Source organism: Alexandromys fortis, unplaced genomic scaffold (assembly GCF_014885135.2).
Source record: "Alexandromys fortis isolate MF-2015 unplaced genomic scaffold, M_Fortis_MF-2015_v1.1 scaffold_228, whole genome shotgun sequence".
Taxonomy (NCBI): Eukaryota; Metazoa; Chordata; class Mammalia; order Rodentia; family Cricetidae; genus Alexandromys; species Alexandromys fortis.
Genome location: NW_026068115.1, coordinates 287,568 through 298,964, shown reverse-complemented (window position 1 = coordinate 298,964; position 11,397 = coordinate 287,568). Strand labels below are relative to the sequence as shown.

The window sequence follows — 11,397 nt, the reverse complement described above, 5'->3', positions numbered from 1 at the left end:
TGCCGTTTGTACCAAAATATTTAATGAATATGCTGTTAAAACGAACAAAAGAAATAGTAATACAATTTTACTGGTTTATATTTCAGTTCATAAAGTTGACGCACAAACTACCCTAGCACAATGTCCACACACCTAGTTTTAGATGGGCTTACAGTGTGGTAACTAACTGAACAAGACAGACACTGGAAGTGGTGGGGGATGGTATGGGGAAGGGTTGGCCACTTGTTATCTCCCCACTGTAGATCTCCATCAAGCATTAGTAAAGCCAACAGGGAAAGAGAAAACGACTCGAGTCCTTATATACAAACCCATGCCACCTCCAAAGGGCAGAAACAACGAACCCCTCTGAGACTGCTTGTCAGCATATCGCCACATAAATTAAGTCAAAAGGTTTTGTTTTTTTAATTAAAAAAAAGTGCTAAAACCACTAATTTATAGCTTTTGAAGTAAGACTCTGCAGCCCATCTGACCAGTGAGATCCACAGGCCAGGAAGTAGGACCATATAGTGTGTGCGTACACAGCTCAGTCTTCCTCACTTGTGCAAACATTAGAGGTGAAGGAGCTCTTGCCAGCTCCCACAATGGCAGAAAGAACAGGAAGTGCTCCATAACCACAGATGGCAGTGGTACTAATTATCGGGTGAGTCTGGGAGTTAAACACTGTCAGTGCAGGGTACTGGGAAAGGTATTTATATCTATATATCTATATATCTATATATTTATACTAATACATACACACACATATGTACACAGGACACATTAAACAAAGTAAGAGCTGTCCACATCATGATTGATTCAGTCTCACAGTCATGTGGCCCATGCCAGCCTTCTGAAGTTGTTCTGGCAGCTAATGTTTTTTTTTTTAAAAAAAAAAAAAAAAAAAAAAAAAAGACAGGACTATGAGAGTTGCATAGAATTGCTCAGAAATGTGAATAATGCCAAATCAAAACCTGTGCACTATACTGATTAACAAAATTAGGTGACGAGCCATTACTACAAAGCTCTTCTACTCAAACAAAGTGCTTCTTGTCTCTCTGGGGACTTCTGCCAGCACTGAACCCCTGCCCCTAACCTAAAGGATAAAGTGTGTGTGTGTGTGTGTATGTATTTTTTTCTTGTCTTTTTAAATAAAGGGTTTAGAAAACAAAAAACTAACACATTGTAGGATGCTTCAACTCTGACTGGGTGAGGTGCTCATTCATGGCAGAGGCCTGGATGGCCCTCAGGCGGGTGCATGTCCAGAGCATCAGTGGGGCTGGCAGCCTGCTGCAGGAGCCCTGGCCCACTGATCTTGCTATACAGCTCTGAGCTAGGTACATTCTGGTCCTGGAACATGTCACAGAATCACACATCTGGCCAAAGAAGGCAACCAAAGGTGGTATGTTTTCTGGAGGTGTCTGGAGGCAGCAGCTAGTCTCAGCATGTCTCTTTCCCTTGAACTCCAGTTGCTGTCTTTATGGAGCTCAGTGTGCGGTTAAACCAGGTCTTCTTGGCTGCCTGCACCTCACTGAGGGCAAGGCCCAAGTGGTGTTCCAAGTCCTGTAGAGATAACAGAGAATGTGAGCCTCTGCAGAGCTTAACCAAGAGCTCTGTTTACTCATCCTTCTGAGGCAGGTTTGCAGTGCCTACGGATCTGGAAGCTTTTCTAGTAAAGCCCTTTCTTGCCTAGCCTGTTACTACAACCACCTGATTGACTGTCAGGCACATCTTCATCTAATTAAATCCCCTATAAATCCAAATCACTCAGTATGGCATTTGAGATGCTTTACAGTCCGGACCCTGGTTTTCATCCCTTTCCTGAGACTCCTCACTAGGTTGTGGTCTGAGTGATTACCTCAGCCCAGAATGCTCATTGCTCTTGTCCGTCTGCAGCTGCTCTGTCTGTTTTCTGACCACAGTTTAGAGACTATCTTGGTGTGTGGTTTTTTTTTTTTTTTTTTTTTGTGATTGTCCGGGGCGATCCCACAAACTTTCCCAGAACTGAGGGCAATACCTGACAAAAATGGACATGTCCAGTAATGGCCTCTGACATGGTATAGCTGGTCTGAAGTTTTAGACTTGAACCACTGATGCTGCCCTAGTGATAAGGATGGCAGGAGGCTCATATAAATTAGGAAATATGCCCAAGGTCACAAAACTAGTTAAGTGATGAGTGTTTTGACAAAAAGGTTTGCATTTGTTTAGACCCCATCCCCATATATATATGCTATATAATTTTTATATTCAGTATAGCCCAAAAAACAATAGGACTCTCATTTCTGTAGAAATGAGCCAGGAGCCTGAGGTGTAGGGAGATTACTAACCCAGACTGAATGGGGGAGCTACAGTTTTTAAACAGTTGCTCTATGCCCCACTAAAAACACTGACACTCTCTTGGTAATTCTTAAGTCAGGCTAAATGGTTAAACATGCCCTGGTAGGTAAAGAGGATTGTGTTCTCCCCAGAAGGGCTATGGTCAAGTTTAAGTGGTGATGGGGATCAAGACATACCAAACCACACAAGTCGTTTCTGGGGTCTCTAGTACATATCAGGAACCTGGGCTGCTATGGAGGGTGTGCACCTTCATGAATGAATTGCTGTTACCTGGATCTTGCACTCGGCTTCTACCAGCTGTAATTTGGTCTGGGCCAGTTCCAGCTCCATTTCCCGCAGCTGGTTCTTGAGTGTCTCTTTTTCTTCATCCGTGTCTTCATCTGGAACCCCCTTGGCTGAGCTGGTGCCCTTCACTCTCCCTTCTTTATTAAAGAAGTCTCGGCAGCGGTCACAGTCATCTACCTTTTGCTGGAGTGAACACCAAAAGTGAAAAGACCCAAAGACAGCAGCACCCTGTCAAGTACTTTGTGTCTTAGTGTGTCTTGTATCAGAAAAGTCCGTTTACTTTGGGAAACTGTCAGAAACCTACTTCGGACACTACCTGGTTGGTGTTCCAGACCCAATGTAGACTGTGAGGAGTTCTGGGGTAAGAGAAGAAAGGCTCACATACAAGGACCTGCACTAGCTGGGCATACAGAGATACTATCCAGCTGGGGACGGTAGGATATGGTAGTCGGTGCTTGTTCAGGGGAGCCTTGATAATACAGGAGAATGGGTAAATACTAACACTAGTATAAAGAAGTGGGGCACAAAACTGGATAAAGATGCTGGAGAAATGGCTTGTAGTTAAGAGCATGCAATGCTCTTTAGAGGACTTGAGTTTGATTTCAGCACTATATCAGGTGGTTTACAACCTCTTGCAATTCTAGCTCTAGGGCCCTCCATAGGCACCTGTGCTCAAATGCACTTATCTGACCCATAATAATAAAAATAATAAAAATAAAAAACTGTAATTATTAAAAACATAAAAACTCTTAAAATAATAAAAAATAACAAAGTATGTAAAACAATCACAAATACTTTACATTTCGCCAAAAAAGGATGCCATTGGGAAAAAAATTCTATTATACCACCAAAACCAAAACAAAACCGTACCTCAAATTTAGAGATGTAAATGTTTATAAAGAAAGTGTAATTTGGGATGAATGCAGTTTTATAAACTAAGACCAAGAAAGGCTGGAACTGTGGTGTGAGGGTTTTTTTTTTTTTTTTAAAACTCATCCAGAGTCTGCAGGGCAGCAAGAACCCCCACCTCAAGCAATACTTGATGCAGCTTTCCTAGTGATGTTCACCATAGGCATCCAAGTATGAGATCTAAAAGCCATAGCACATTTGGTCTCATTCGCAACCCTTCCAGAGGAAACAGACATGGAAGAAGCTGTTGAGTACCAAGCTTAAGCCTGTGACAGGCAGTTTATCTGGACTGCTCAGTCTGATGAACTTGGACCTATGTGTTAAGGATAGGCCATAATATGAACAAGAGGGTATGAAATCTCTTTAGTTAAGAAGTCTTACCCGAATTTTCTCAATTTCTACTTTATTGGCTGTCTGCTGCTTCTCCAGTCTTTCACTCAATTGAGAACAAATCTAAAGAAACATAAAACCACAGACATTGGTTCAATATCACCTACATAAGTTGGACTTTAGATAAATTCTATCAGCACCTGGAATATGCTGTGAGTGCATAGATGAGGTGGGAATTGGCCTACAAGGTTCTCTATAGGCCCCTTTGAGATCCGTGGTATAGAATGGAAGAGTTGAGTATGGTTCTGTGATTGTGATATGTTAACATTTAGATCACCTGAAACATTCATGTGCCCCTATATGCTAGCACTTGCCAAGCATGCCTACCTACTGGGAACTCAACAATATTCCCGGCTTGCTTAGTTTACACGTAAAACTGAGTGAGGTTAAGAGGGGCGTGAAGCCAGTGTGCTGCTGCACTGAGGCCAGAGTGCAGTCTCCTCACCATGTGCACAGCCCAGGTCTTGGGGTAAAGAAACTCACCTGCTTATAGTCACCAATGATAGAGCTGTTTTTTTTAATCTCTGATTCTGCCTTGTCAAGTTCCCGGCGGCACATTTCCTTTAACTGCACACATTAAAGAAAAGTTAATGTTTTAAGTGAAAAAGGAAGCTTCGTTATTATTTGCGTAGTGCTGCGCCTTCCAAATAGTGCCTCACCTACCACACCCATCTCCCTCCTCCTCCTCTCAGTGCAACACTGATCCTCTGTACTTAAAAGACAATAGATGGAGAAAAGTAACACTTCAAAACTGCTGGTATTCAGTTCCAACAGGGCTTCTGCCCAAGTCAGTTCAGCACTGTACAAGAGACAGTGCTGGAAAAGAGACACAGATGGAAAAGCCTAGGATGAGAGGGCTTACACAAGATGAGCTTAGACAGGCTCACCCTGGCCAGTCCTGCCTGAGATAGCATCTGTGAAGGGTCCTGCAAGAGTGCAGAGGGAGGAGGTAGGACCTCATTTTGGATCCCATGGTACCCTCAGCTCTTCGTGTATTCTATGATAGAGGTAGGTATCCAAGGAACCACTGTCCGGGTTCTCCAGTGCTGAGGGGGTTCCAGCTGAACCCACCAGTATTCGCAAAATTCAGGTGTCAGGGATGGGGGCAGGATCCCCTCACCTGTGCAGACTCCTCTTCTAACCGCCTCTTCTCATCTTCTGCATCAATCAGCTTCTGTTTGGTCATCAGCAACTCCTTATTCAGTGCATCTGCCTTTTCCTCTGCCTGAAACATTGACGAGATGCCATCACCATGCATTCACTAAGAGCTTGGAACTTGGAAGGGTATGATCCCATTTTAAGAAAGTAGGAAAGCAAACCCAGACAGGAATGGTATGCCCAAGGTCATACCTAGACTACCTGAAGTGTGTGAGAGTGCAGGGCAGTGGTCAGGGGCTGAGCTTTTGACTTGTCTCAAATCTCGCAGCGAGGTGACTTGACTCTTGAATGAGTAAGTTATGGAGAACCTTTCTAAGGTCCAGGCTCTCCAGCATAACAGTCAGTACAGTGCCTAGGCTTTAGAGGGAACACTGGAACGGTAGCTGTAAATTTTAAAAAGAATTTTCTCATTTCTTTTGTGCATCCAAATAGTCTTGCATGTGTTCTTGCTAAAGTTATTCAATAGAGAAGGCTGCTTTCTTCAGGTACTTTGTGTAATTTTAATGGCCATGTGCTATCAGTCTTTGCTATCACATACAGATGTCTGTTGAGTGGAGATCTGAATCTCAGGGAAGGAACCCTGTGGTCCCTGACTCTGACCTGTCACAGATAACCTAAGAGTGTCTGTCATGCTGGACAGCAATCAAGGAAGTGAGGGATGGCCTTTTCTGTCCCTTCCTAGACAACTTTCCCAGGCTTCTCTGACATTAAACAGTGTTGATTGCACTCTTGGGGAACTGAGACAGGCATGACACAAGCACACTCAGCTGACTGTTGATGACCTGCAGATAAGACTGTGCTGGCACAAATAAAGGTGAGTGGTGTCCTTTTTGAGATCACTCACTACTTTCTCCTCTATTGCAAACCCAAGAGGCAGTCACAAGCAAAATGAAGACAGCAGGCCACAAGGAGACAGTAAGGAGAACACAGCTCGTTGACACTCTTGAGCATAGTCGGGACACTCTTTCCTGCACCCATTATCACTGCCATGGAGGAGGCGACTTAATGGAGCTGACTCCAAGCAGGGGTCAGCCAGGGGAAGAGCTGATCCAGCCATAGGTTTGCTTTCATAGGAGCAAGGTGGTTGGTGATGGACTCTCCACAGCACCTATTCCACCACTCTAGCTGACTCTCAGCACTGTGCTGATGGGAAGGTGTGCTGAGGCTAACTGCCCCAGCCAGTCTTCTGATGGAACCCCACTTGCTACAGTTAGTTACTCTATTTACATAAGCAGCTGAGATGAGAACATCTGGGGAATATATATATATATATATATATATAAATCCCAGCTTCTACTTTGGGTCATGGAGGGTGAACAGAACCACAATGACTCTTCCTCTGCAGTCAGAAAACTGGACACCATCTGGGAAACAACTGTTCCATAGGAGGAAAGAAGAAATCATGTACATTCTCATATCTTTGGGGCTCTGTCAGAGGCCAGAGGATGAATGTCTGAAAGGTTAAGTGTCCCGGGTGGTTGAGGTGCAGAAGCAGTGGGTGAAAGAGGTCACAATGGTCTATAAGGTGATAGAAAATACCTAATTAAACAAAGGATGCAGCAAAAGAGAAAAAAGCAAGCAGGATAGAAAACTTATTCCTGTCTGGATATAACAAAGAGGAAGAAAAAGATAACTGCCCGGCAGCACACACAGACTTTAAAGAAGGAAACATAATGGAGATACATGCAGATGCTTCCCCTCCCTCATAAAACTCCGTAAGTTGGAAGTAAAGTAGGTGCATAGCTAAGTTTTTACAAAAACAGTGCTCACCGAGAGTTTCACAATTTTAAATGATGATTTTAAGAAGGTCTGCAGTAAATTTTAAAATCTTAAGATAGTAGAAAATGTGTAGATTAAATCTCCACAAAATAGAGATTTTGAACAAAACAAACAGAACACAACAAATACTGCAGTAAAACAAAAGTTGGCTTTTGGAAAGGCCACCCTTACTAATATAATCACATGGGGTGGGGCGGGCACAACCCAGTATTGCTGCAAAAGGAACACTGCTATAGATACATAAACACCAGCAGTCAGATCCACAGGCTTGGTCACCAAGGACAAGGTGCTCAAAGCACAACATAAAAATGAAGAGCAGCGGGCTGGAGAGATGGCTCAGAGTTTAAGAGCATTGCCTCCTCTACCAAAGGTCCTGAGTTCAATTCCCAGCAACCGCGTGGTGGCTCACAACCATCTGTAATGGGGTCTGGTGCCCTCTTCTGGCCTGCAGGCATAGACACAGACAGAATATTGTATACGTAATAAATAAATAAATATTAAAAAAAATGAAGAGCAGCTAAGCAGTGTACACCTCTAATCACAACATTTTGGGGAACAGAAGCATGGGAACTACCCGAACTCCAGGCTAGTCAGCTCACAATTTCCAAGTTGTAAGTCTTACAACCAAGTTTACTAGATTACAAGTTCAAGGCTCACTTGGACAGTTTAGTAAGGCCCTTGTCTCAGAATAAACAAGAGCTGAGTAGCAGCTCAGGGTAGAGTGCTGGCCTGACAGGTATAAAGCCCTGGTTCAATTCTTACTACTATAAACCAAGGATGAAACTCTACTGGGACTTACCATAGGAATGTAAAGTTAGTTTACATTATAGTGTAATGGATTAACCAAACTAAGAAAATAAATCTAGCCATTATAACAGAAACAAGAAAATCATGTGGCAAAATTCAACAGAGTCATGACAAAACTGAGCAGAGAACAGAGTAAAAGTATCTCCGCTCCTCAAAACGACCCCCAGAACTAACCGCAAAATGATACCCAGTACTGCTCCAAAGACCTTAGCAAGTATGGAAGGCAGAAGAAAAGACAGAAGAACATGAAGTTAAATGGTCTTCATTTTGAGATACAATAGTGTGTGAAAAATGCAAAAGAAATATAAAAAACACCCCCCCCCGACACACCCTGACTAGACTAATCAGATTTTGACAAGGTATAGCACACAATTACTTGTATTTCCAGAGATCACCAGCCACGCTGTGGTTGGCACAATCCCAGCACTTGGGAGGCAGAGTCAAGCATACTTCTGAGTTTGAGGCCAGCCTGGTCTACAGGGTGAGTTCTATGACAGCGAAACCCTGTCTTGAAAAAACAAACCAACCCACCACTATTTGTAACATACTGAAACAGGGGCAATCATGTGAACTAACTGGAAACTGCAAAGCAGTGCTGAGAGGAACCAAAGGAATGTTTATACAAAGCTGACAGGCCATGGGTTGGGGGCTCAGCTGCTGCTCACATGTCAAGCCTTGCCACGAATTGACAGATTCCATAAAACCTGACTTAAAATCCCAGCAGGCGTCTATTTCTAGAACCTGAAAAACAGACTGCGACTTTTATAGACATACAAAGGATTTAAAGCAGCCAAGTGAGCTTTAAAAAGAACAAAGCCAGACGACTTCAATGACTTCTTTTTAAGATTCATTAGAAAGCTTCTGAAATGAAGGATGTGTGGTCCTGGCATAAGGATGAAGCAGCTGGAGTGCCAATCAGACCAAGGAATGCAGAGTCAGCTGATGTTTGTAGAGGGGTCTGAGGTGGTATAGGAAGTCTAGTAACCTGCTGGACCCAGCACCTAGCTCCTATGTTGCTTTTTGCTCTAATGCCATACTGTCTCAAGGCAGAGGAGCATCCATGCTACAGAGGAGAAAACTTTTCTGGGATCACCATGGAGTTAAATGACTAGAAATCTCTCCACAGCTGTAAATGGCACAAAGAGGCAGATGACAACAAACACAATAGAGGTATGAGGACAGAATCAAAAGGAATGAACTTCTTTTAAAACGGAGTCACTGAAGTCCCAAGACTGAGAACACCCCACCTTCATGCCCCTTTCTCTTAAGGCACTAATGAACTCGGAAAGGATATCTGCTTAGAACTGTGTGTGCTGGCACATGCTCCTGAGTCCACTGTCAGCCTCTTAGAGTGTAAGCACTGGATTCAGGCTATCTGGGTTTCACCATGATGACTGTGCCCTACGACTAGCTGGGCAACCTGTGTAAGATGGTCAAACTGATTGCTTCCATTTCGTGATCAGTGAAAGGGGACCATGGTCCTGTATATTGGGCTGTTTTAAAGGCTCACAAAAATGGTGTATAAGAGCCTGGAACAGTGTCTAGAGAAATGCTACCTCTTACGGATCAGACTCATTAATCTTCTTTAGCTTGTGATATAGTTAAGACATCAGATCAAGGGGCCTTGGCTGTTTCTGTATCTATTAAGGAGACAGTCTGATATCACAGGAAAGATCTCAGGCATTCTAGGGAGTTCCAGAATTCTCTAGCTTTCTGGATATTGTCACCCCTCTGCACCTCATAACTGTTAAAAACACAATTCTTAGCCTGGTGTAAAGGTGCACTTGAGAGCAGAGGCAGGTGGATCTTTGTGAGTTCTAGACAGCCTGATCTATATAGAAAATTTTAAGTCTGTTGGAACTCCATAATAAAGAGAAAGCCTCCCTCCCTTATTCCCTCCCTCCTTCTTTCTTTCCTTCCTTCCTTCTTTCCTGGAAGAGGTAGCAAAGTTCTTAAGAGATTACCAAAGCTCTGTGAAATGCTATAAACTGTGTCTGGCGCCACGGGAGAGACTGCTAGAGTTTTCACTGTTTCTACTTCTGGTGTCAGGAATGTAGCCTGGTTTTCTGACTACAGTGCCAAGATGAAGACATCTAAAAAAAGATTTACACAGCTTAGAGACAGGCTCAAAAATCCAAGTCCGGCTGAGGCGTGGTAGTGGCACACACACATTTAATCCCAGCAACAGGGAGGCAGAGGCAGGTGGATGTAAAAATTCAAGGCTAGCCTGGTCTACAAAGTAAATTCCCGGTCAGTTAGGGCTACACAGAGAAACCTTGTCTCAAAAACAAAATAGAACAAAAAACAACAACAACAAAAACTCCAAACAAATAACCCTCAAAAAACAAACAAAAGAATGTAAGTCTAAACTCTACCACAGACCACTGAATGGCTGCTATCACTAGTTCATAGAGTAGAGAATGTCACAGCTCAAGCGGAAACTCACCTAAGACTTTGGCCAACCTGCCACTGCTGTACCTTTCAGGCTTCTTTTATTTTCACTTCCTTTCTGCACCATCCACAGCTGGGAGAGAAGTGTGAGGGGATCTTTGCAGCTCTGCTCCATTTACATCGGCTCCCTCTAGTCTCCAGGCGGACACGCCGGAGCAGTGACAGTGCCGTGCAGGTTTCTAGAGAGAAGGAGGCTTAACCCCGACAAGCAGGCCTGTGGGGAGCTACTGGCCTTGAACTGTTCTCACTGCAGCTGGGGAAAGAAGCCTTTTTGGTGTCTGACAGCAGTCGGGATTCTGACCCTTCTTTGCGGACTTTTTTTTGTGAACAGTATGTAAAATTATGCAATCTCGACTCTACCTGTGCCACAACCATTACTCCTCTTGCCCAGACCTCAGTGTCCAAGATAGAGAGAAAGCAAACTAGGTGATTACAGCCCAGGTCTGTCTGAAATTTTCAATTTCTGAAGAAAATGAAAAAGAACCAGTAGATACTACCATATTTTCCTTTACTATTTTATCAACTCTGAGAAATTAATAAAAGCACTTGTTTTTAAGGAAGTATACTACATGTACACCATTTGTATACATGGATGGACGTCAAGGACTTTCTAAAGTGCATACTCTCTGTACAGATGAAATTAGATATGCATGTGAAAGGTCTAACTTTATTGCTAGAATCTCAGCAAATCAACAAAGAAGTCGTCTCAGGGTACTGCGCAATTAAATCTAGGGACTTAAAATCAGGGGCCACATCCAATCTACCTCCAATTTATGTAAATAAATTTTTATAGAAAACAACCATACTCATTCTTTTATCTGTAAACTGTTTTTGTATTAATGGTGGAATCAACTAGCAGCAATTAAACATTCTTTTTTTTTTTTTTTTTTTTTTTTTTGGTTTTTCAAGACAGGGTTTCTCTGTAGCTTTGGAGCCTGTCCTGGAACTAGCTCTTGTAGACCAGGCTGGCCTTGAACTCACAGAGATCTGCCTGCCTCTGCCTCCCGAGTGCTGGGATTAAAGGCGTGCACCAACAAATAAGTCTGCCATTCCAAAGCAATGAATGAGACTACTTCTTCTAAGGGAAGCTGATGGTACAGAAAGCAGAAAGTCATTGTCAGGATGAGAGAAACGAACAAAAGAGAATTATCTGCCAGTAGACAGCACTGAACTAAATCCCCATGAGCAGTGTCACTGAACAGGCCTGTGACAGGAAGAGGGACTAAACCTGTGTCTTAGTGTGGACTCCAAGAAGCTCTGAGAACTGAATGCTGCTTACTGACAGCATGAGAATTAGTGAGATCC

At 43.2% G+C, this 11,397-nt stretch overlaps 1 protein-coding gene across 1 annotated transcript in view; it reads right to left on the bottom strand.

Annotated features, from left to right (window-relative positions):
- Rabgap1 (RAB GTPase activating protein 1) overlaps positions 1–11,397 on the bottom strand; it is a 142,805-nt gene continuing 131,408 nt past the window's right edge. The window contains exons 23-27 of the mRNA XM_050124880.1: positions 5,018–5,149; positions 4,381–4,464; positions 3,889–3,960; positions 2,584–2,781; positions 1–1,539 (exon numbers count right to left, since the gene is read on the bottom strand). Coding sequence (XP_049980837.1) covers positions 1,417–1,539; positions 2,584–2,781; positions 3,889–3,960; positions 4,381–4,464; positions 5,018–5,149 — 609 coding nt within the window. The 3' untranslated portion in view covers positions 1–1,416. The remainder of the gene's footprint in view (positions 1,540–2,583; positions 2,782–3,888; positions 3,961–4,380; positions 4,465–5,017; positions 5,150–11,397) is intronic.